Source organism: Lepidochelys olivacea, assembly GCF_965140295.1.
Source record: "Lepidochelys olivacea isolate rLepOli2 genome assembly, chromosome: 1".
Taxonomy (NCBI): Eukaryota; Metazoa; Chordata; order Testudines; family Cheloniidae; genus Lepidochelys; species Lepidochelys olivacea.
The window spans coordinates 264,276,760-264,303,418 of NC_140411.1; the positions used below are offsets into that span (position 1 = coordinate 264,276,760).

Here is a 26,659-nt window from a genome sequence, read left to right on the forward strand (position 1 = left end):
TTAGGAGCCAGTCATCCAACTATCGGAAGCCTGAGTAGCCAGGACATCTTGTCTGGACTGCCATCACACAGAAAACCTTCATGAATACTCTGGGACCTGTTACTAGTCCAAAGTGAAGGACTCTGAACTGGTAGTGTTCCCGACCTACCAGGAAATGAAGAAATTTTTTTGTTGGGAGGATGAATATCTACATGAAAACAGGGCATCCTCCTTCATACTGAGAGCCGTGTATCACATTCCCTCCTTTAGGGAGGGGATTATTGATGCTAGTGTAACCATCCTGAATTTTGGCTTTCAAATAAAGATGTTCAGTTGTTGAAGGTCCTCACTGGGTCTCCACCAATCACTTTTTGGAACTAAGACATATAGGAATAGAATCCTCTCTCTTGATATTAAGATGGTACTTGCTCTATTGCCCTTCATTAGAGAAGAGACACTGCCTCTTGCCAGAGAATCTCCTCGTGAGAGCAGTCCATGGAGAGGGGCTGGGAAGGAGGTTTGTGGGGGTAAGGGAGAGAAATTTGACGGAGTAAGCATGGTGGATGGTTTCTAGAACCTACTTGCCCGTTGTGATATAGTCCCAATTGTAGGCAAAAATATGAGAAGGCCCCCAAAGATTAGGGGTGGAGAGACAGAAGTGGCTGGCATCAATAAAGGTAAGCACTTTTTGACTGAGGCATCAAAAGTAGCCCTTAGCACATGGGTGAGAATGGGTGAAGGTCGTGGCAGTAGAGGGGGATGAAAATCAAGGTCTCTTAACTCTTGTGCAGAGGTTCAGCTGGGCACTGGTGATGGAATATTTGTGGAGGGAGCAGGCTTGACCTATATACTTGCCTGTGGTGTTCCCTTTTTGGGGCCAGGGCGTAAATTCCCAGGGAGTGAAGGGTACATCTACAGTTTTTCAACACATGTAGAGGCTCATCAGTTTTCTCACTGAAAAAGTTTGACTTGTCAATCTGTAAATCCTCTATGGAGTTCAACACCTCTCCAGGGAATCCTGAAGAGTAAACCCAAGACTCCTACACTTCATAACCATACCAGTGAGTAGCCCTCTATAGACTTCTAGGGACCTCAGCATCACTCATGTCCTTCAGTGTAAAATTTCATGAGTCTTTACATTAAAAAGTCCACATCCCTCAAACAGAAGATTCTCAATTGTAACTCGTACCTCAGGGATTCCTGACGATTGGAGCCAAGAGAGTCTCCTCATGGCAACTGAGGTAGCCATGGATCTACATGCTATGTCAGCAGTATCAAGGGCGACTCAGAGCGATATAAGTGCCACAAGCTGACCTTCAGCAATCAGAGGCACAAACTTATTTCTGCTATCTTGAGGAAGCCTATTGATGAATTTAGTGATGGAGTCCCAATTTAAATAACTGTACTTCACCAAGAAGCTCTAGTAACTGGTGATTTGCATTTGAACACCAGATGTTTAATAATTTTTCTGTCCAAATAAATCTAGTTCCTGGGACTTCTTGTTTCCAGATGTTGCTTTCTGTCGTCTTTGGCTACACCTTTTGTTAGGTGGTGCAACAACCAATGACCCAGGTGTGAGTGTAAAATTGCTAAAAACCTTGGGAAAGCATTTGGTAGGAATGATCTGCTTTTTTTGATGTTGGTACCAAAGAAGTGGGCACCTACCAAAGCAACTTAGGTGGTGCTAAAAGCCCCTCATTGATGGGGACTGCAAGTCGTCCAGGTTCAGAGGTGTGAAGGATTTCCAGGAGCTTGTGTGATTTGTCCGCGAGCAGTTCCACTGGATACTTCAGTCTGAGCCATCCTACAAGTCCTGGAACATCTTGTGGTCATCTGGGGTTGTGGTATGGGTACAACAGCCTCATTGGCAGATGACAATGTGATGGGTGCCAGGATGGGGTGGTCCTACATCTGTAACTCCTCATCAGAGCCATGACCAGTCTGCTTGGTTGGCAGGAGTGTGCATTGAGTTGCCTTTAATAACCCCTTGTAAGGTTGTGGGTGAGGGGATCTAGCTCTGTACTGGGATGCTGACACTAGTATTCTAACCTGATGAAGTCCCCATAGTGTCCATTAAGGCCAAGGATAGGCATATTGAGCGGATGGTCATGGGAGTGGATTCCAGAGGTAACATCCCTCTTTGAGGTCTTATGTCTGGGGTAATAAAAATCAGCCATCGACCCATTTGTGGCGTGTACTAGCCAGAATATCCAGAGAACAAATTGGTGTCTCCTCCCTACTATCAGCAGAACCTGGGGATGACAATAAGAGTCCTCCAGGGTATGAGAAGCTGTTCCAGCTGGAGTGCTGGGAATACCCTCACACTGTGCTCTGTTCAGTACCTGTGTAAGAACAGCAGTTGGTGCTGGAAGAGGTTCCTTCACTACCACTCACCAAGAGAAGTCCAGTACTAAACAGACCATGAGGTCCTTTGACAACGTGTAGAATTGTGATATAGTTAGTTGGTACTATTGTAGTCAGGTGAGTGGATGGCATCAGCAGCAGGACAGTCAGTATCAGAGATATCAATACCAGGAACCTTGGGGTTGAGAGGTTGGTTCCAGGTGACTTCTGTGATACCAAGAAAGGGGGTCAAGAGGCACAGGGACCAGTGCCAGAATGAGTGCCAGCGTGGCCATTCTGGTGCCTTGAGCTATCATTTTTGAGGTGATTTGTGGCCTCTTGAGGAAGGATCTGATGAAAGAGACCTACATCTCTTCCCTTTGTGGGATTGGTGCTCTTTTTCCCCATTCCCTTTGGTTCCCCAGTTAACGAAGGATGAAGCTTTTGAAGTGGTTATCTCACATTTGTGAGCAAAAGAGCTGGGAGGAGCACTTTTTGAAACTAAGTGCTCAGGAATTTGAAGAGGGATATATCAACCTCTCCAACAGGAGCATCTTCAGATGAATTCTCAAGTTCTTGGGGTTCTCTTAGAAAAAGATTTACAAGTGGCACATCTGTCCGTTACATGCCCCTCCCCCAGACACAATAAGCATCTGGTGTGCCCATCATTAGTGGGCATATAAAAGGAAATCTTGGAGATTTGTGTTCAGTCATAATGACTGGTTTAGGTATGGGGACAGATTCTCCGGGTATGTCTACACAACAACTAGACAACTGCTGCTGGTCCCCGACTTGGGCTTGTGGGACTTGGGCTGCAGGGCTGTTTCACTGCTGTGTAGATGTTTGGGCTCAGGCTGGAGTCTGGGCTCTAGAACCTTGTGAAGTGGGAGTGTGCCAGAGCCCGGAAGTCTACACAGCAATGAAACACCTCCACAGCCCAAGCCCTGTGAGCCCAAATTGGTGGGCAAGGGCTTGCTGCAGATGTCTAGTTGCTATGTAGACAGACCCCCAGTCAAAAACAAATAATATGTGACATAAAGAAAACCTAAGAGAAACATTATAAAAAAACTCTAAACTAACATTGAGTAAGTACCTATCTATTTACAATTATTTACAAAAGAATGGGTAGACTGCACAGTGAGCAGAGTGTCTTGGATGCTGCAAGTTCTGACTCAGAGCCATGGGCAGTGAGAAGGAAGTGAGGGTGGCTGGGGTCTTCATGCCTTGGCTTGAAGCATGAAGACACTCAGGTGCAAACATGGCCCCCAATGGACACTAATGGCCGAAAGAATTCAAACTTGAGAGTACTGGGTACATGTGCACCAACTGTGGAATATCTATAGAGAAACATTTGAAGAACACTATTTCCTGAAGATGCTTTCTGTGGAGAGCTCCCAAGCACTGACCAGACCTGCTTAGCCAGTGCAATCTGATATGCTGACTGCCTGAGGCAATACAGCCACAAGTCATTTATTACACACACATTGTTTATGCTTTTTTGCAAGAGAAATATACAGTCTTTTCTGGTATTCTATCTGCCAAAAAGCCTAATTTTAAAACTAGGGCAGTGGATCAATTAACTTAGCACAAAGGCATGGTGTGCAGTCACATACTATTCAAGTACACAGCATTCTGAGGCAGTATATAACAGGGGCTATGGAACCAGTCGCCTTGCAGAGGTATGAGTCTATTCTCATTCTCAGGACAACTAGTGAATATGGTCATTTATGCTTGTCAGTGTAGAAACCATCCATAGCAGAGGAAGGGAGGGAGATGATAAAAGAGGAACTAAAAATAGCAATTAAAAATCTGCACTTAATTGTTGCATGAGTTTAGGCACTTTATGCTTGACGTGCGCCATTCATGACAAGAAAATAATTTTCTGCTGGGGGAAATATGAATCAAGTTCTCACAGTACTGAGTTGAGCTTGCTGACATCTACAACCAGCATGCATCATAGCTCATGCTGTGACTGCTGGGAAATCTCAGCTCCCTGGAGATATACAGGGGTAAATAAAACCAAAGATAAATCTCACTGGAACAGGGTCCAAAAACATAGCATGGGACACTACACATTGTTATGGAATTATACTGAAACTGAGCATTCTGATGGTAAGCCATGTCTGATTTACTACAGTGGAGGCGCATCTTACTCGGGGGTTAGGTTCTAAAGTCAGTGCGTAAGATGAAAATCGCATATAGTCAAAATTACCCTTGAAAATCCCTTAAATCGCCTATAAAGTACAGTATACTGCACATGGTTTTGTGTATATTGTGCAACCCTGTACAGTAATATGTATAAATGTATAATGTATACAGTAATGTACAGTATATAATAAAAAGTACATATGCAAAATATAATTTTACAGTATTTTTAATTACATAAAAGAGAAACGGAAGAATGAAAGAATAAAAAAGGAAAACAGTAAACTTAACCACTCACCATTCATCCTGGATATTCTTGCTAGTCTACGATGACGATAATGGTGATACGACGACAACTATGACAGATGAATGATGACGATGATTAGTACAGCGCCCGTTTGATGAACGATGAGACAATGAAGATGGGCACTGAACACACTCCGATGATTAGTCTTCCTCTTCCCCTGACAACGCTGCTGGATGGTCGTCAGGGCTTGTCGTCGATCCAGGAGACGGAGATGATGGAGAGCTTGAGTGACAGAGAGCATGTCGTAGACCAAGTGGTTGGCTCTGGTTCAGCTCGAGAAGTTGATTGCGTAGGCTCATCTGCTGCTGGTTGTTTTTTCTTGAAAAACATGATGCTCAGCAACTGTCGCTGTTGTCTCTTGAGCTGCTCATACATTACTTGATATGGTCTCAAATCGTCCATAATACTACGTGTGCTTTTGAGGCTTCGTTCCATAGAGGGATCGTATTCAGAAATTAAATCATTCAAGTGTTTCGCTGCTTGGAACACTTAAACAAATTTATGAAGATTCCAACTTGCTGGCTCTTCCTGTTCGTCATCATCATCTTCTGTAGACGATTTTATCAGTTCCTCTAACTCTTCATTTGTCAATGTTTCTCTATGGCCCTCAATTAATTCTTCAATTTCTTCCTCAAGGATGTTGACGAAGCCATCACCACCTACTTGCCTGGCCACCTGAACAATGCGTTTCATTTCTTTGTCAGTGGTCGGGAAACCCTTAAAATCATTCACACATTCTTTCCATAGGTTTCACCAACATGCATTGACTGTTTCAGGCTTGATTGCATCCATTCCCTGTTTAATATAAGTGATGCAATCGGCAATGTTGAAGGACTTCCAGCATTCCCTCACATTAAGACTGGGATCAGCATCCATAGCGCTATGTATTCATGAGAACATAAACCTCGTGTACGTGGCCTTGAAGCAGCGAATCACACCTTGGTCGAGAGGTTGGAGGAGTTATTGGGGGGGGAGAAAGACTACTTCAACGTCGTTAGGCGCAAACCAGGGTGTGTGTGTCTCAAGGTGGCCAGGAGCCTTGTCTATGATCAGCAACACTTTAAAGTCAAGTTGTTTCTCTTCGAGGTACCTCTTGACCTCCGGAATGAAACACTTGTAGAACCAATCCAGAAACGCTGCCGCTGCTGTCACCCAAGCCTTTTTATTTGATTGCTAGAACACAGGCAGGAGATTTTTGTTCTTGCCTTTTAGGGCACGGGGATTTGCAGCCCTGTAAAGCAAGCCTGGCTTTATTAAATGCCCAGCCGCATTGCCACAAAACAACACAGTCACATGGTCTTTAGCTGCTTTGAAGCCAGGAGCTTGTCTTTCTGATTTCGAAGTGTAAGTGTAGTTGGGCATTTTTTTCCAGAAGGGCCCAGTCTCGTCAGCATTAAAAACTTGTTCCAGAAGATGGTCCTTTTCTTCTATGATTTTCTTTGTTCGGGGTAGGCTTTTGCTGCCTCTTTATTGGCAGATACAGCTTCACCAGTAGTCTGCACGTTTTTGAGGTTGAAGCGGTTCCTAAAACTGTTAAGCCAACCTTGGCTGACTTTGAATTTCTTTTCATCAGAAGGCTGTCCCTCTTCGGTGGGAGGTTTGAACAGTGCATAGAGGCCAATAGCCTTTTCTCGCAATATGTTGCCATCAATAGGCACATGTTTACGGTTCATGTCTTCCAGCCATAAGTTTAATGCCTTTTCAGTCTTCACTAAAGTCTTATCACGCACCTGGCTCGTCACCTTAGCATTTATTGGAGCACTTGATGCCCCGGCTTGACGAATTTCTCTCTCTCGAATCTTGATGGCACGGATGCTAGATTCGTTGCGCCATATTTACACGCCACGATGGAGACCGACATACTGTCGGTCAATAAGACCAACACAGCCAGTTTTTCCTCCAGCGTTGGAACAGATTGCTATTTCTTCAGTTGAGAACCAGATGAAGTAGTTGGCTTGCGTTTAGGGGCCATGTTGTACAAAAAATACATATCTTTAAATGCGAGAATCACACTCAGTGCAGCGAGATACTCACACTATGAGAGGCATGTGGGAACTGAGAAAGACTGAGGGAACAGCAGAGCCACATCTCCCATCGCACGCTCACTCTGGGGCATACGCTCTTTGAGTGGAATGGTGGGTGGAATCGCCGCACTATTTAAATTGTTATTTTTCTTTTTTTTTTTCTGCCGAGTGCATATAGTTGAATTCACGTAAGTTAAATGCGCATACGATGCAACTCCACTGTATATGGGTTTAAGAATTTTACTGCATAAGAATAAAATACAGTCTCCCCACTTCCCTGGTACCGCACTTTTACAAGACTGGGGCATGTCAGATGTTCAGTTACCTTATAAACTCATTCATAGTTTGGACAAATCACCCAGAAGTGCATGGCTACTAGTGTCATTGTCTGAGGAGATGCCTATCCAGCCTTACCTCATCACATGCCTGAGTGAGGAATGTTTTCGAAGACCCATGATCTTATTGACTTGTGATTTTCTCATGTCTTCATAAGCTGAGAATTCACCCCACAACTCTGCATAATATCGTGAGAGGCATCTGGGCATCAAATGAGTACCCTGATATTATCAATCTCCACAGTACTAGGATATACATGAAAAAGGACCTCTTACCTGCACTCTGTGGGCTGACCTGCCTTAAACCAGGGCTCTGCATGATGGCACCTCTCACTGGATTCTGAGCTGGTGGTGCAGGAAGGGTAGTATAGACCACTTGGTGGTTAGCAGGAGCTCTAGGTATGGGGAGCCTAGCAGCACCCTGAGTCACTGGACGATGTGTTACATTCACTGTTGTCTGAGCTGGAAAAATAAAAAGGATCACAAATTGAAGTCAAAAGGATTAAAACTGAAACCCCCATTCCAGAATGCAGGCATCTTCGACAACTGATCCATGTGAGCCATGGAAAATAAAAGCAGTCTTTATGAAACGTTACATTAAGTGCATCTACTTTTAAGGGGATAAGGAGGATACTGAGGAATGTGGTCTGAGCAAAACTGAAGTGTGTGTTATATTTTGACATTTCTATATTATATAAAATATATAAAAATTTTAGATAATCAGAGAAGACAAATATATAATATCCAAGAGATACAGTTCACGGTTAAATAGTAAATTCTTACTTAACATGGTTCAAATGCCCAAAAAACCCACACATTTTACTATTACTAAGTCTCCTCTGCCAAAACTAAATAGTATCCTAACTGTAAGGAATAATATAGAAAAGCCTGGGTGGTAAGTGTGCTTCGGCATTATTCGTGAAGAGTGAGCAACAGTGCAGATCTCATTAGAGAGCTCTCATGATTGGATAACATCAGGTCTAATTGGTCTTTAGTCACTCACCTATCAGGGTGGGGGGAAGAGAGACCTATGTTTCCCTTATACCTTTTTAATTTTTGAAGTCATGCTGCTAACAGAAGAAAGTTCAAGCTGGGATGGAGGGACCTCCACAGCAGCTTAGCTACCAGAGCTGCCCAAGGACTAGCGAGGTACTAGAGGTGAGTGGCTGTGCTATTGCAATCCCTTCAGGAATTCAAACCACACAGCTGGTGCAGATTCCCAGTGCCTGAACAACCCCCCCTCCCTTGGGCAGCTGGCACCTCAATGGCCCCTACAGCTCTCCTTGGACAGCCAACAACATTGCAAATAATTTCTAGAAGTGTCCTATCCAGTGGACCATGTTTCTTTATTGGATTGAGAGGACCAATCTTGTCCCAGCTGAGGGACAGACTTGATCATCCAGTAGGACTTCTCTGTCTAGTCTATGATTCCCAGAAGGATGCAGCTTATAGGACAACAGCTTATTCTGCCATCTAGCCCCTTCCACAAGGACTCATCCACCTTTCTCTGCTTAAAACATTTCAATTTCTACAGCCTTGGAAGAACCCAAAGAGGTTAGGAAGGGAAGAAGGAGGATCCTGGGAACTACAGGCCAGTCAGCCTCACCTCAGTCCCTGGAAAAATCTTGGAGCAGGTCCTCAAGCAATCAATTCTGAAGCGCTTAGAGGAGAGGAAAGTGATCAGGAACAGACAGCATAGATTCACCAAGGGCAAGTCATGCCTGACTAATCTAATTGCCTTCTATGACGAGATAACTGGCTCTGTGGACGAAGGGAAAGCAGTGGACGTGTTGTTCCTTGACTTTAGCAAAGTTTTTGACACTGTCTGCCACAGTATTCTTGCCAGCAATTTAAAGAAGTATGGGCTGGATGAATGGACTATAAGGTGGATAGAAAGCTGGCTAGATTGTCGGGCTCAACGGGTAGTGATCAATGGCTCCATGCCTAGTTGGCAGCCGGTATCAAGTGGAGTGCCCCAAGGGTCGGTCCTGGGGCCGGTTTTGTTTAATATCTTCATAAATGATCTGGAGGATGGTGTGGATTGCACCCTCAGCAAGTTTGCAGATGACACTAAACTGGGAGGAGAGGTAGATACGCTGGAATGTAGGGATAGGATACAGAGGGACCTAGACAAATTGGAGGATTGGGCCAAAAGAAATCTGATGAGGTTCAACAAGGACAATTGCAGAGCCCTGCACTTAGGACGGAAGAATCCAATGCACCGCTACAGACTAGGGACCAAATGGCTCGGCAGCAGTTCTGCAGAAAAGGACCTAGGGGTTACAGTGGACGAGAAGCTGGATAGGAGTCAACAGTGTGCCCTTGTTGCCAAGAAGGCCAACGGCATTTTGGGATGTATAAGTAGGGGCATTGCCAGCAGATCGAGGGACATGATCGTTCCCCTCTATTAGACACTGGTGAGGCCTCATCTGGAGTACGGTGTCCAGTTTTGGGCCCCACACTACAAGGAGAATGTGGAAAAATTGGAAAGAGTCCAGCGGAGGGCAACAAAAATGATTAGGGGATTGGAACACATGAATTATGAGGAGAGGCTGAGGGAACTAGGGATGTTTAGTCTACGGAAGAGAAGAATGAGGGGGGATTTGATAGCTGCTTTCAACTACCTGAAAGGGGGTTCCAAAGAGGATGGCTCTAGACTGTTCCCAGTGTTAGCAGATGACAGAACAAGGAGTAATGGTCTCAAGTTGCAGTGTGGGAGATTTAGGTTGGATATTAGGAAAAACATTTTCACTAGGAGGATGGTGAAACACTGGAATGCGTTACCTAGGGAGGTGGTGGAATCTCTTTCCTTAGAAATTTTTAAGGTCAGGCTTGACAAAGCCCTGGCTGGGATGATTTAATTGGGGATCGGCCCTGCTTTGAGCAGGGGGTTGGACTAGATGACCTGCTGAGGTCCCTTCCAACCCTGATATTCTATGATTCTATGGCTGGCACTAAAAAGATAAAAAACCTGCTGAAAAACAGGGTCAGTATATTCATCTCAAAAAGTTAACACAAAGAGACCAAACAACACAGGGTTTCAGAAGCTACTCACCACATTCACAGAACTATATAAAATGAAGTTACCTGTAGGTAGTACGTGTATGGTGGTCTGGGAAGGCCCACTTGTTGGCACACCTGTCTGCTGCAGAGAAGTCGCCTGTAAAGGTTGCAGTGGGCGAGCCAAGGGCTGGGAGGATAGACCTATTCCAGACACGCCCGACTGATTCTGCTTCTTGGCATCTGCTTCAAAAACAGAACGAAATTGTAGACAATAGAAAATAGGGATTGAAAAGGCCTGTTGGGTCATCCAGTCCCTTCCCCTGCCACTCCCAAACCAATGTTGTCCCATAGCATGCTTGCTAGTGTTGTGGTTCTTCCACCTTTTCATTCTACAAACCAACATATAAAAGATGCTCTAAAGGACCCATCTTCCATCAGCCCAATCTCTCTGTTTTTTTACATTTCATTCTGCCATTCTCAGGAAAGACTGGGCAGACCACTGTGATTCAGGGACCAAAGTTCATGAAACACTGCGCTAAAGCCGTATCTCTTCTAGTTTTAAATGGCTCAAACTACAAGCCTTCAACTACTTCCTTTAAAGACTATTCCATGAACTAACAATGATTATTAGGCCTTATTTTTTATGTTTAGTATAGGCATTGTTTTCCTTAATTTCATCCCTTTATCCATAGGAATAATGCTGCGCACCTCCTTATGTAATTCTTGTTCTTCTTTGATGTTTGCACCTAATATTTGCAGACACGTATGTTCTCTCCCCAACTTACTCAGCACTTAGGGTATATCTACAGTACAGTGGCACAGCTATGGCCGTAGGTCAGTGGTACTGACCTACAGCACTCAGGGCACAACATTTTTCACAGTCGTGAATGACGTAGGTAGGTCAATCTAATTTTTAAGTGTAGACCAGGCCTTAGTTTTGTTTTCTGTTTGTAAGTCAACTCCTCCAGCCCACAATTAATTGCTGTTGCTCTTCTCTGAATTCCATCCAATTTGGTTATCAGAATGATTTTTTTTGCACTGAGAAGCTGCTTATTTTGCTCTACTGCATTGACAGGTGGATCTGTATATGCAGCCTTAGCAATGGCTTGTGAGAACTTGAAATTATTTTCAAGTTAGGCTGAGAAATACTCTTAAGTGCTTTATGAAAAGCAAGATTAATCACATTTCTACTGCATTCCTTTGTCCACAAGCAGGTTAACAAGGAAGTGGCAAGACATCTCTACCTAGATGCTTCAGATGCTGTAAAGGGAAAAAACACCAGGAAAACAAAAAAGCAGAATCAGTAGAGATAAAAAGCCACACTGAGGAAAGTCTCGATGGGGCTCACTCAAAAGACCTGGGATGACACAAGTGGACTCCTAGCAGCCAATAATTCAGTTCAACAGCACACAGAGAATCCGTTTGAAGATATTAAGTAGCGGAAAACAAAAATCAGTACTAGGCTCCTGATAAAGTGCCAGTATGCAGTGGTGATATGAAAGCAGAATATATTTTTGAAAACCACAGTGGGCTTCACTAACTCTATTAAAAGGCACTAAGAAGAGTTTGTTCCACACTTCAGGCTTGATGAAGACAGCACAAAACCTCCCTTCTGGTGAAAATGTTTCCACTGTTCACTCAGTGCAACTTTTAGGTCTTTATCAAATGGCTTCAATCATACTTGACAGCTAATCTGACAGTAGGAAAAAAAACCCCAAAAACCCTTTGTCCAGCTGTGTAGATGTTCAAGGTCTTTTGTCACAAGATTGTCTGTCTGTAGTTCACTCACTGTGACTAATCTTCAACCTTTAAAACTCTCAATATCAAATTTAAACCTTTAACAGTGCTAGGTTATGATCTACAAATCCAATTGACCTGTGGATTATGTATCCTGGCAAGATTACACCAGTGTCAAGCTGTCTGGAGTGGCTCATGAAGGTGGGTGCCAACCTCAGGGCAGACTGTTACAAACCAGGGAACAAACCCCAAATTAGTTGTGTGTTCTATAATTAAATTTCACCAACCAAGTATCAAGTGTGAGCTCCTCAAGCACTATATAACAGCCTTAAAGTGGAGTCATAGACCGTCCCCTTGGAACTCCTGTCTATCTTGCCACCCAGGAGGGTCTGCCTTTCTGATAGATGGTCCTTTACACCAAAAATCACAACCATATTCAGGCTCCCAAATGACCAGTCACTTATCCCAGGTCAATTGCACCTCAGATCACACACCAAAGACAACACTTGTAGCCAATCCTGTAACAAACTAACAAAAGATTAATTAAGAAAAGGAACAGTTATTTAGTCTCTAAGGTGCCACAGGTACTCCTTTAAGGTTAAAGCAGGTAAACACACAAACACAAATGAGTTACAGTCTTAGGGTCCAAAAAGTAATAGAAACTGCTGCAATGTGCAAGCTCTTTCATTTAAGGCTAACTCTAGCTAAACTAAGAAGCTTGGAGATACCTTGCTTATACTTAGAAATATTTTCCTCTCTAAATTCCAAGCAGCATAGTGATGACAATTTCTTGACAGGGATTTTTATTCCCTTCCCCCAGAGTTCAAGCTGCGATGGGACAAGAATTTGTGCACATCCCCTTTCTCATGAGTGTGGGGAAATCAATCAAGTCTTCTGTCCACTGATGTTCCACAATGGGTTCTCTGGTGTCTACAGGTCTTCTTTTGTTGGGCAAGAGAGGACACCTCTTGTGGTAAACTAGTATTTCACTTGGTAATGCTTCTCTCCTGACTTTTGGGATGTCCACTTTCATAACAAACACTTTTACAGTTACAGAGAAAACACTTAAATATTACCTTATAATATGGGATACAGGACATAATATGTGAAATTAATGCAGGCAGAAACTGACAAGAATTTCATAAAGTTCAAATACTAAACACATCTCTCTAAATCTAATACTTATTTTAACAATACTAATACACAGGTGAGAGACTGGTTTCCAGCTATGCATCTATCAGTGTTGAGTGAGGCCTATGGGCTTTGGCATGAGCTGGCACCTGGTCTATCAGCATCACACCCTTTAAAAAAAAAATCACATTCTGGTCTTGACACTGTAACACCATTAACAAATGGTTTTAAGTCTTCCGAGGCATTGTCGTTTTCCTACAATCAGACTAGCTGCTGTATTTAATTGAAGCCACTTGATAAAGACATAAAAAGTTACATAGCATGAATATAGAAGAATTTTCAAAATAGGAGAGGTTTCATCCTGTCTTTATTAACTAGGAGAGAACTTGTGAATAATTCCTATCTTTATTATTTTGTGCCGGCAAATAAACTTTCTCCTAATTCAAAAAGCCATTTGCCTCTCTCCAGAGAGTACCAATTGTAATGCGTATACCTGTTCACTATGAAAATGATACAAACCTACCAACAGCTTTTATTTTCAGGGCAGTGAACAGCCATTCAGAGGTAATGAATTTGAATGACGTGAATGCATTCAAATTAGTAACCTAGAGATGAAAGGCTTCAGATCCCTTTACTAAGAATCAAAATCATTTTAAGATAGTCTTACCTAGCAAGAACAATTCCTGGAGACCTAGTGCGCCACCGGAATCGTAGGATTTTAAAAATTTATTTATTTAAAAAAAACCCAAAAAACTCTTACAGATTTTTTCAGTCTCACTTCATTATAATTCGAAAAAAGATTTCCCGGGGTTACTGGATAGATTCATCTGGACAAATTTACACTGATTTGTAAAAGTTGTAGCTGCAATATCAATCTACAAAAAAATCCCTTTCAATATTCAGGCAGAGCTGGGTGCAGTAGAATTAAATTACCGTGTTTATGGACAAAAATAGTTACTGTGCACTGGAGTTAAAATATTAAAATTAAAATATTAAAATTCAATTTAAAATATTAAAAACTGGTGGATTTTGTGGCTGCAGTGCATTGAGTTAAATAGTTTACAACCATTTTTAAAGAAAAGGCTCAAATTCAAAAACAACTGTTACAGTACTTTTCTGATTCCAGCATGTGTGTCAAATTCACTGAAGTAGAAAAACGTTTAGCCTTGGCATGACATAACATAACTGAAGCAGAGCGTGCTGTATCCTAAACAGCCTCATGTATCACTGACAAAAATCAAGAGCTCAATCAAATTCCAGAATGTTCATTGTTGGAAATTATATATGAAGTTGAAAAAACAGCAGTTGATTTTCAGATACCAGTCTTAGCTAAATTAAATGCTGGTGTAGCTTGTTTTCCACATATGAACTGATGCAATTACACATGGAAGAGACTAACAGAAAAGAAATATGAAAATGCAGAGAGGCTAGTCTCACAAGGCCATTTTTCTGAAAACAGTCACTTTTTTAAATTATTGGAGTTCCCCTTAATCCCTTACTGCTGCCAGTTTCACTGCATTCTTTATTTGCAGATGATGTCCCAACAGAGAACAAAAATGACTGGAAATTCAATTTCCATTTAAAATACGTGAATGACTTACAGTCTACATACAGGATATTTTGTATGGGAACATGTTGTATTTTAATTGCAGTTCTTGGAGCACGTAAAGGCTCCGTGAGGAAGATGAAGGACAAAGGGGAAGACAAGTAGAGAAATATGTTTGAAATCCACCTCACCATGCTAAATTTTAGTTCCAACACAGAAGCTGGAGTGACTGACTAGCAGGCCTGTGCACTGAGAGTGAATGCTATACAACATTTTAACCTTTGTTTTTCAGAGGGAGGTTCCTGTTGGAAAAGCGTGAGCTATCAGAAGGAACCTTTGCTTCCCTAACAGTGTAAGTGTTCAGTCAGGAATTGTATAAAATGTTCTCTCAGGGGATTTGGTAGAAAGGAAGGGGAGATAGAATAACACCACCACAGAACAAAACACAAACCTGCACAATTGGAGAAAACTCACCAGAGCACCAAGAACCTATGTAAAATAATCTAATAATAATTCTGTAGACAAATCATAAATGGCTAAAATCAGAGCTAGAGGATTCTCCAGACAGCTACAGTGCATCCGATGAAGTGAGCTGTAGCTCACGAAAGCTTATGCTCAAATAAATTGGTTAGTCTCTAAGGTGCCACAAGTACTCCTTTTCTTTTTGCGAATGCAGACTAACACGGCTGCTACTCTGAAAATAGACACTAAAGCTTTTGAAAGTATAAGTAATTTACAAACAGAGCATAGTTTATAATTGGACTTGAAGACGCCACGTTTTTTCTTTGAGGATTACTGAAATTCCTCTAGCAGCCCCAATTAAGTGGGCCCTGACAAAATGATGAGATTATATTGTGAAGCTGAGTTGTCAGACTGAAAGGAGCTGTGAACAAAGTCCATCTTTTACTGGCAGAAAAGATCTGTTGGCACAGGCCACAGTAACGTGGATCCACTTTAGGACAATATCACATAAATCTCTATTTGTTCCCTCTGGTTCCTTTTACAATTTATTAATCTCACTGGGTAGCACCTTTGAATACAAACATTGTAAAATAAATTTAACTTGTCAACTGAAGACCAACATTAAGATTAGATGACAGTGGTAAAAAGACCTGAGTGCCTATGTTACATGTTTTACTGCTCCTAACATTGGTGATGAATTATAGATATGATGTTTTCTAGTGTAGACACAGACAAAGAGCTGAGGTTGCATGACCTTCTTAGTTATGTCTCCTGTACTATCCTACCAGTTGAGTAGGGGAGGGAAGGGGAGTTCTTGGTTTTTTTGTAACATTACACTGCTATTTTACTGAAGTAAAGGCTACTATATTGTTGCAAGACCTTCGACAAATGGGGAAGAAAATTAATATTCAGATCAGGTGAAGGCATCATGAGTATCTCTCAAAAAGAAAAGGAGTACTTGTGGCACTTTAGAGACTAACATTTATTTAAGCATAAGCTTTTGTGAGCTACAGCTCACTTCATCGGATGCATTCAGTATTTCTGTGGAACTTCTTTGGTACAGCACTTAATACCACAGACTATCTTGAGACTTTTCAGGGACTAGATTTAAGGGAACAATGCAATACACTGGAATTGTAAGGCTAAAATTAGTTAAAAGGATAATTCTAACTTGCTTAAGTATCTGGTTTACAGTAGGTAGGAAGGTAATGCAAAAACTTTAAATTCACTTATCAATTAGAAATTCCCATTGTTCCTTTGGAAACCTGTGAAAATATAATTGTTTCTTTGGATCATCCTTCTCAAATTGGTAGGATGAAATACTAATGCTAGCCCAGTTTTCCTCACAGCTAAATGGATCTCTTCTGACTTACCTTGGGAAGAGCCATCATCTTCATCATCCAGGGTGAGATCAATGACACCTCCTGAATCACTGCCTGTGACCTTCCCACTCTGAAAGACAAAACTCCTGCATTTTGCAAAGGCAACTCCATGGAACACAGCAGATAAAGAGGTCTTGACTGAAAACTGAGTAAAAAGGGGCTCAGAGCTGAAGCATGGTGACTGGAGAGGCACTGGTAATATTAGGGGAAGGAGAAAATTTGAGAGGATATTCACAGTGGTTGAGAAGGAGCTGAAAACAGAATGAATGGTATGCAACACCAATATTTTATAATTTTGTAAGATGTAGTAAGAGATATTGTAGAGTACTTGTATTTTATAAATAAATTATTATTAATTATTATAAGCCACCTTCCATTCAAAAATCTCAATGTTATAAGCCAAAATACACAGCAGGCTGTGTTTTCCTCAGTCATTCTATGAAACATCAGTGTTGCTACAAGGAAACAAAAGCAGCAGCAGAGTGGCCACTAGAGAAATGCTTTAGCCACCTTGAAATTAACAGTCCCGACTATATGCCAATTATGAAACTGACTTCATACCGAAAAAGTAAACGCAAAAACCACTTGGGCACCTATATATTTACTGGGCATATCAACACTGACAATTAAAAATTTCCAGTTGTGTCCAGCCTTCTGAAGCCATTTCATTAATGTAATTATAGCCATAGGTTATGTTGAAATAAGACACAGATTAAGCCATTTGGAAGCACTCTTTTGAAGCTGATGAACAAAGGCAGCGTTTACATCTTCATGAGGACTCAATGTTGTAACAAACTAAAACATTACGAGCCAGAGAGATTTTCCTTAGAAGTAAACTGAGTTTCTGCTAAGAAGCATTCAACAAAATCTGGTTCCATGTTATTCTTTCAGCTATTCAGACTTGCTAGGCAGTCTACCCTCCACCCATGCACTTTCTTGAGATAAGAAAGGGATGAGGGGGAAGGGAAGAATGTATATTCCAGGGTCTCTGCACACATTCTCTGGAGAAAGTATCCATGATGTGAACTCCTGGTTTCTTAATCCTGCTGCAAAATTTGGGAACTTTCTTGTTGGTGTGGGTGGTGAACAGATGTATTGCTAGAGTCCACCACTGGCTGCAGATTCAGCAACTTTAGTGACTCCCAAACTCCCTGGGATAAAAAAAAAATGGGCTAAGAGTAAATGTAACAATTGATCCCAGGGAAGAATAAATGTGAAGAAATGGTATGGAATAGGGTCTCATCCATGGGCCAGTTCAAATGCCAATATCAGTCCTACAAAATGAAAGATGTGTGGTGCTGTCAAATGACTGTGGATCTGAAGAGCCATGACCTTAGAAGTTACCTCTATGAATTCTCAGTTGGGCAAACCATCCCTTCCACTGAGACACTGAGGGGGAAAAGGATGGTGTCAGAGCAGTTTTTCTGTGTATTATTAATCACAAGTGATGGAGTCACCAAACACTGGGACATTTGAATCTAGAGTGGCTGATATTGGTGATCTCTTCAGTAAGTCATCCAAACAGGGAAATCACTTGGGTTTTGCTGTCCCTGATGGCTGCTGTTGCCAGTGCTAAGGATCTTTATGAATATCTTACATGAGGCAAGACCAAAGTTGAGGGAGGTTTTATTGAAAAAGGCTCTATTTGAGGGCAAAATGAGATAACTCTGATATGATTCTAGATTTAGTATGATTCTTTCCAATTTGATACAAGAAATTCTCTTGCTCTCTTATAACTATGCTAGACAGAATAGTTTCCATCTTGAATTTTCTGTACTGGATGAATTGATTAGGCAAGTTGAGATCTTAGACAAGGTAATTTCCCTCTGACTGCATGGTTAGTATTAAGCAGACAGAAGATTTCCTTTTTCATGCTGAGGAAATGGGTAGGTGGCTTTGTCTACAAGATAATGTATGATTTCTGTGATAGCATTTCTTTTCTGGGAAGAAGAAAAAAAAGAAGAGACTCAGTGAGGAGGAGGAGGAGGAAGAAAAATCTAATGCTGAGCCATTTTTTAGTTTTCAGACTCAGTCTGAAGTGATTTCCTTCCACTCCTTCTGCCACAAGGAAATACAGATTCCGCAGAGGAACCTCCAGAGGGAGGAGAGAAACTTAACTCAGAAGTGGTCTTTGAGGCCTGCCTGACTTGTGTCAGTCAGTTAACAGGGCTGCAAGTTCTATTTAGCTTGGAAGTTGACTTTAGGAAATCTAGAAGGTCAAAATCTGGGAAAAAAAAATCTAACTGGGGACTCACAAAAAGGACAAGCAAGTCCTAAATGAATTAGCCAGTGAAGTCTCAGGTTTTTTTTTGCTTGTAAGAAGGGAACAATGCCTTAGGATCAGCCATGTCTTCCAAGGTCTTGTACAGGCAATCTCCCCAAAAGGAAAGGCCTATACGGCAGAGTGTAGATGCAAGACTGCTTGTCCTTAACCAGAACTAGTGATGAACTCAATGGTGCCTGCCATTGCCAGGGCTTTAACTGAGTCTTTCAAGAATTACATACAAATTAATTGGCAAGCAGAATGAGATCCAGCTTAACTTCCTACAAATGTGGCACTGAGCTCTTGAATCTAGAGAAGAGAACACAGTAACAGGAAGCCCTGGGAATCAGACATTTAAGTATCAATTCATACTGTTTTCTGAAGGTAGACTGAAATGTTTTGTCCCCACGGTCCAAGGGAGAAATAATCTCTAATGAAAAGAGGGTATTTTTCACAGATTGAGTGGCTCCCTAGCCAATCCTTGGAAAAAGTGGTCACTTGTTCCCGGTGTTGGAGAGGGTGAGGGAGACTGTAGAGCTTGCCATAGACCTATGGGCTAGAAGACATAAGAACTCTGATTACATCAGACCTCTGCCTATCACGATCAAGTTACATAAATTCATAGATTCCAAGGCTGGAAAGGTCCACTGTGATCATCTAGTCTGACCTTCTGTATAACACAGGCCACCAAATTTCCTCAAAATAATTCCTAGAGCATATCTAAGGAATCTAAGTTCTTGGGGAAGGGAAGATCTTATCTGAGTTTCCTGAGAGAAATATTTCTTACTACCTGTTCCCTACTATTTGAAAATCCAGTTCCACCCATTTCAACTGAAGACTATGCTTTGAAAAGGGACTGAGAGGAATAGCCTCTGCTACTCCTTCTGTAAGTAGTGTGGGAAAGGAAACAGCTCACTGTGATATGTGGCAAGTCACAGCCACAGTGTAGGATTTTTGCCTGTTGGCCTGGCTGAATGCTCCACCAGAAGCCAAAAGCAGCAGCCTGAAATGGAAGCTGACATGAACAGAATAAAGAACAGTAGATGGGGTGTCGAGGTAATGGAGCTGGGTAAGGAGAAAAGCACTCTTGGAAACTCGAGATTAGTCCTCATTTTGCCTAGCAAATCTGAACAATAGAAGGAAATCTATGGTCCAGTCTTCCAAGTGAACAGGAGCAAAAACAAAATGCTTAATTTTTTTAAAAGGTATATGATTCTAGAGATCATTCTGTACCTAAGAACATGCAATAGATCTGCTTGTTTCTATTCCCTCTCAGAACCAGGCTCTCACTTTTCAGCTGCAACATAAAGCTCGCCCTAACTCAGTGGAGGTTTGGTTGTCTGTAATAGTGGGGGATGAGATTGATAGCTGCCTTAAGGGTGGACAGCAAAGCTTTTTAAATTTTCCTAGCTGCTATGTTAATGTATGTACTTTAAAAAAAAAAAACTTGCTTCTGTCTTTTGTTTCTTCTAGAAGTTTGCCCTTTGTAGCCCGTGTAACTCTGTGTTTTATGAAACAATGACATCACAAACCCTATGGGCATGTTAACCACGGACTAATCTGAGCTCTTCCTAATGCAAGAGTCTTTTCTCCTCCCACATGCTAGAAGGCTGCAATTAAACAGTGTGACAAAGTTCCTGCTCTACCTTGGTGGGTCTTGAGCTCATTGGCGGATTTGCTCGCCTTGGAGCTTCACAGCAGCCCTCAGCTTGGCCGTTTTTCTGAATTCACAGTCCAGGTCAATGACTCCTGTGTCTGACCAGGAGTTGGGAGGATTTGGGGGGAACCCGGGCCCGCCCCTCTACTCCGGGTTCCAGCCCAGGGCCCTGTGGAATGCAGCTGTCTAGAGTGCCTCCTGGAACAGCTGTATGACAGCTACAACTCCCTGGGCTACTTCCCCATGGCATCCTCCCAACACTTTTTTTATCCTCACCATAGGACCTTTCTCCTGGTGTCTGATAATGCTTGAACACCTCATTCCTCCAACAGTCCGCGTTCTCACTCTCAGCTCCTAGTGCCTCTTGCTCCCAGCTCCTCACACACACACCACAAACTGAAGTGATCTCCTTTTTAAAACCCAGGTGACCTGATTAGCCTGCCTTAATTGATTCTAGCAGCTTCTTGATTGGCTGCAAGTGTTCTAATCAGCTTGTCTTAACTGTCTCCAGAAGGTTCCTGATTGTTTTGGAACCTTCCGTGTCACCTTACCCAGGGAAAAGGGACCTACTTAGCCTGGGGCTAATATATCTGCCTTCTATTACTCTCCTGTAGCCATCTAGCCCGACCCTGTCACAACAGTTTTAACCTAAACAATTAACTTTCACCAAGACACTGTAGAAATGTTTAAGTGATGAATGCAACAGAGAAGGGACTCTTACTTACATGTGCTTGGCACACAAAGAGCAGTGCTGTCAGAAAATAAAGCTTAAGTCTCTCTTGGGTTTTTATGATGAGGGGTTTATAGCCACTATTTCTGAATTTTAAAAATCATTAAAATAAGGACTTTGAGACAGATAAATAAAACAGATATGGGTGACTATGGATCATTGAGTCTCTCAGGCAAAAAAGCGAACAAACTTTAGAAAACCTTGGAGGTCATGTTTAAACAGCAACTGGTCACAAGACTCTGCTAGATCCTATCTCCTGAATCCTTCTGTAAAAGCAGCACTGATGTTTATAAACCTTTATATCAAAAAAGCAGAAATTTTACTACTAAAAATTCCATTTGCTACAATATTCCTTAATATTCTCTTTATTTGGCATATTTTTTACGTTTGTTTTTGTATGGTTAAACTGGTAATTCCACATCATGAGAATTTTGTATGTTTAACTTCTAGTGGTCATATTTTATATTTATTTATGCAACAGTGCCTCTTCTGTAGAGGGTGAAATAAAATTAACTTCATTTTTGTTTATTATTGTGGTTGTTTTCATACCAACACCATTAAAGCTTATGCCAGAGTTTCTTTTTAAAAGGAATCCTTTCCCAGTAATTTACAAGCTTAACTGTAAAAAAGTACTCTGTTCTGAAACTTTATGTCAAAGGCTACATCTTGAATATTAATACAATTACAGGATTGTAATAAGAAATTAATTTATGGTTTCTGTATGGTTTATAAACTACCTTTTTGTGCTCCTATTAATGTGTTCATGTTTGTTTTTCAAATTGGTCTGGTAAATTTCACTTTCCAAGTAAGCCATTTCATGGCAAAGTGAAGCTTTCCAGACTAGCAAATTTCACTTTGAAGTCTGCTGTGCAGCCAGCCCAACAAGATTAACAACACAGGCACAAGAGGAGTGTCAGTAAACAAGAGAGAGAGGACAGAAGAGACAAGGAAGAGTGAAGGGTGAGGGAAGAATAAACAGGCAACAGATGGGTAAGAGGGGGAAAATAAAGGAGGAAGAACAACCAACAAGAGAGAAAAAAGAGGCAATAGACCAGAACAGGGTGCAGTCATCTCCACCAATCCTGGAAGCAATATGCAAGTGCTTGACAACGTCACTTCACGTCTCATTTAGTGTTGTTTATTCTACCTGAAATACATGGCCAATAGGCACTGCTTTCATCTCTGATCCAAGTCTCTCCTAAAAAACTCATTTCTTAAGCAGTAAAAAGTTAATCAAGACTCCAGTACCTTCTTATATCGGTAAGCTGGTAGGCACAACCACAACACTGTAAAAATAATCTCTACCACGGCTCTTCTTCTCAATTTGCTTGCCATGAGTAGCAAGTAGATCAAAATAGTGAGGGAGAAGAGTGTATTGGCAATAAACAGCTCTTCTACACTACTAGGAAGTTCAGGGATGTGAAAGAGGAAAGACCTGTGCAGGACTGGAGGAGGGGAAGCAAAGCAGGTGACAAAGTATAAATCTCCTTCAAACCAGTGACTGAGACTGTGCAATTCTATTTTTTGTGGGGTTTAATTCAAATCCTAATTTAAAAAATAGTTTGAACATATATTACTTACTGCAGTGTTTAGAAAACCACATAATGAAAATTATTTCTAAAATGTATTTTAATTTGGGGGGGGGGAGGGGTAAGGAGGTGTTTATATTTAAACTTGGCATTCCTGAGTCTTCTACTGGTTGCAGCCATCTTACTGAAAAGTGATCTGACACGCTGGCTTGACTAAGTCTGTATGAAATGCATCTGGAAATATGTGTCTTTCATCATGAGAATCTATACAGATAATTGTAATGAAATAATCCTAACTTCAAATGTCAACTAATAGGATCAACTCAAGAGGTCTAGATTCCAAATTTTACACACCTTCAGATATAATGTGATAACATATCATCTGCTTCCCCCAATTCTACCTAGCAATTCTTTCTAAAAAGAAAGAAAGAACTGCAGCACTGCATAATCTGACAAGCAATCACACTAACCAGTGAGACACGCCTTAGAAGGTGTATGTCAGGAGCAAAGCAGGGATAAAGCACTTTTCTGTGCCTGAAGGCAGGTGATGTGGGAATAAGGAGATATAAATGGAGCCTTCCTATAACTGGCACAACACAAATTCTCACAGACGACAAAGAAATATACCACACACTCTAAGAATGAACTATTGGTGAAAGTAAAATGGCTGAAACCAAAGTATCTGCTTTGACCAACTAGTTAAAGTCTACAGTACTAGTAAATAGGATCACCATAACATGTAACTGCAAGAAGATGCCTTCATTTGGGAGGATGTCACCATGTAGATTTGCAATAAAATCTAGGTGCATACTATTAATAGTACAAAAATGGGTAAAAGTTCTTTGAAAGCATGTAACTATGTCCAAGTAGTCATCCCACAGTATAATGAAAAGAAGCCTTAGGTTCTTTATAGTAATGACATGGTGCTTTACTGATTCTGAAGTCATTCCCCCTCTCACTACTTGGAGTTTGGAGATATTGGGCTGAGTTATCACATTACATTCCACAGCTAAAACTTTTCACAGACTTGAAACATTTTGTTTTTCATGCGGCCTGTAAAGCACACTGCAGAGAAAGGTACAACATGTGAGCTTGGCACCAGAAAGCCTTTAAGACATCCTCTGCCATATACAAGGCTGATACCAGTTTACAATTTAACGAGCAGGAATTTCATTTCTATGAGAAATCTTAAAATACAGGGAATGAGATAGGAGAAATTTAAGACCAAAAAAGGTTAAGGAGGCTAATGGTCTGATCAAGACAGCTACAATTGTGAGAATCGTCTTAAGGAGAGGTAGTGGCTGCCATATCAGGCAATATACACCAATTATTAGTACACTAATGAATGGAACTCTGGGAAAGGAACCTTTTGGGTACTGCAGCTAAACACAGAAATATATGTGTAGACCTTTCTTTATCACTGTAAAACCTTGATTTTTACTGCATGGAAAACATTTGGGAGAAAGTTAACAGGTGTTTTCCACTATTTTATTTATAAATCAGACACTATATATAATTGTAAAAGCTGTTTTGGTATCATATAACGCCATGGTTCAGCTGATCACGTAGAAATAACAACGCATGGTTATTTATGTAATGCCACCTGCTTTATATAAAGAAACATTTAATTAAAAAAGAAAAGAAAACTTTAAAAAAATTGAAAATGCAAAACTGAAAATTCATTCCAGCCTAGTAAAGATACAGATTCTGAAGGGTATCTGTGGTAGGTCCACAGAATACAGACCATTTTTTATTAATATTAGAACAGTTTCTACAGTAACAAAACAGAAAAAAAAATTTGGAGTGCTCTAAAACAGACAAAACTGTGCAGCATCACATTACAATCATACAAGACGCACCAAGGCGTTATATAATAGCAAAATCACACTTAAAATTTTGAGGGGGGAGTTAAAACTGGGAGTACTCTGCTTATCTAGGGTGTTTTGGGGCCTGGCACTGTCTCTTTTTTCATCTGGATATGAAACTACAAATTTTGACCACACACTAAGAATTGGTTGTAAAGTAACAAGTTCAGCATTTTTCAACATATTTTAGCCCCACAGATTACTTCAGAATCAGATGTATATGGCCACTTAATAGTTATGGCCTCCAAAGCAATTATGCTCTTTCCTTCCTACAAAGTGTATTAAATATTCCAGCCTTGCAAAACTGTCATGAAAATTTACCAACCCAGGCACTATATCTATTTGCCCTCTCTTACCAAGATGATGAAAATGACAATAACGAAAAAGCTAAGTTTACTCGCCTTTTACTCCAAACAAGCAGAGTTTCACATGGCTGAAATATTCATTTTAACATTGTGTGGGTGCGGAAGTACTGCCAACAGACATTTTCTGTAGTATCTTTGGGATGGGACCATAGTGTTCCCCTTACCCCCATTCAGAACTGCTCATTACTTTCTTCAAACGAACAAAGCAAGTCTGAACAAAAAAAGGGATCAGCAGAGTAACCAGTTTTAATATACCCCTATTTATCATATACCCTTTCATTTCTTTATTTCTTCAAATAATGTAAATTGGCTCTATTTCCATAGGGATTTTTAATTAAGCCTCATCTATTCTCCCATAAACATAAAAATTATTAGTGGATAAAATTAGGATCCTTAGCACAGCCAATTCTATTCTAACAGCAATTTCTTAAGGAATAAGCAACTGAGATAGCACTTCATACATTTCTTACTCTGTTGCTGTGGCTTTGCATTTTTAAGTCATGTAACTAAAAGGGTATATAACAAACACATGCGTGTGCACGCACACACACACAAACATCTCTACTCTTCATTGTTTTTGTAAGGCGATACATTTACTTCACTTCCTCAAAACCCACTGCCCACCTAAAAATGGTAAGCATCACAGACAGGCGAGCATGAACTAGGGAAGATCCCAATACTACAATTGGTGAGAAAAAATACATTTTTTTAAAAAAATCAAGGTTTAAAGCAGTAGATACAATGAACTGTATTAAGCTATCTGTGGCTAACATAATGGCACAAAGAAGTTGATCTAGATATTTTAACACTTGGCTGAATTTTCTAGTCCCAACCCAGCTCTGTAAACACTAGTAAATTTTGCTTGTTGTAGAAGATAGCTGTTAGTGACTGGGAGAGTTTTCCTAGCATAGTCAGGGTCTCAGGGAAAAGATGTATCATTTTAAAAGTTGGGAGGTTTTGGAGGAGCACTGCTTTATCCAGAAGCACTGCATGTTGTTGAATTGGGCAGCGCTCAAATAGTGATGGGATGTTAATCCACATTAGTACAGTTTCTGTACTGCCCTAAAATCTAAGGCTATGTCTATACTATGGACCTTACAGCAGTACAGCTGTACTGCTACAGCTGTGCAGCTGTAAGGTCTCCTGGGTAACTGCTCTTTGCCAGCAAGAGAGAGCTATGTTGGCAGGAGAGCCTCTCTTGACAACAAAAAGTGCTGTCCACACCAGCACTTTTGCTGGTGAAATTTATATCAGTCAGCAGAGTGTTTTTTTCACATCCCTCATTACCAAAATTTTACTAACAAAAGTGGTAGTGTAGACAAAGCCCAAGTCTTGGACTTAGAATTAGTCTCAAGTAAAGATTCCACCTTACAGATTAGAAATAACTGAACCTTAGCAGCACAAATATACCTTCAATGTCAGAGACATAAAAAACAGTGTCTTGTTTTACATACATAATATATACATGTTTATTTTCAGTGAAAAAAATATGAAACACAAGGAAACATTTTAATCAGTGATGTTTCAAAAATATGAAATGTATATTACTAGCTGCTTATAAATCTTTAAAGCTGACATGTCCACTCTGATCACACTGTTTCCCAACAGACTCTGCATTCATTAAGTTTATCACATATTGCAGGGGAGGGGAGAAGAAAATTGTAAGTGTATTTTATTTATCAACACCTTACCAAGTGAATTTAGAATTGTCAACAAAGTGCCCTCAAAGAAGCTCTATTAATAACCAAACAAGTCAGGGAGTTTTGGAAACAATGGGAAATGGGTCACTAACCATGTTAGCTGAAAAGATAAAATGCACAGATAAGGCATAAACTCAAAAGGATTTTATTTGTTCT

General features: G+C 40.9%; 1 protein-coding gene across 8 annotated transcripts in view; it reads right to left on the minus strand.

Moving 5' to 3' along the window:
• Window positions 1-26,659, minus strand: part of ATF7IP (activating transcription factor 7 interacting protein) — a 168,292-nt gene that overhangs the window by 23,066 nt on the left and 118,567 nt on the right. For 7 of the 8 annotated variants that reach the window (XM_084634324.1, XM_084634326.1, XM_084634327.1 and 4 more), the window contains exons 11-13: window positions 16,386-16,464; window positions 10,221-10,379; window positions 7,410-7,595 (exon numbers count right to left, since the gene is read on the minus strand). In XM_084634324.1, the coding sequence (XP_084490450.1) occupies window positions 7,410-7,595; window positions 10,221-10,379; window positions 16,386-16,464 (424 nt within the window). The remainder of the gene's footprint in view (window positions 1-7,409; window positions 7,596-10,220; window positions 10,380-16,385; window positions 16,465-26,659) is intronic. The other variant, XM_084634322.1, reaches the window with a different exon arrangement.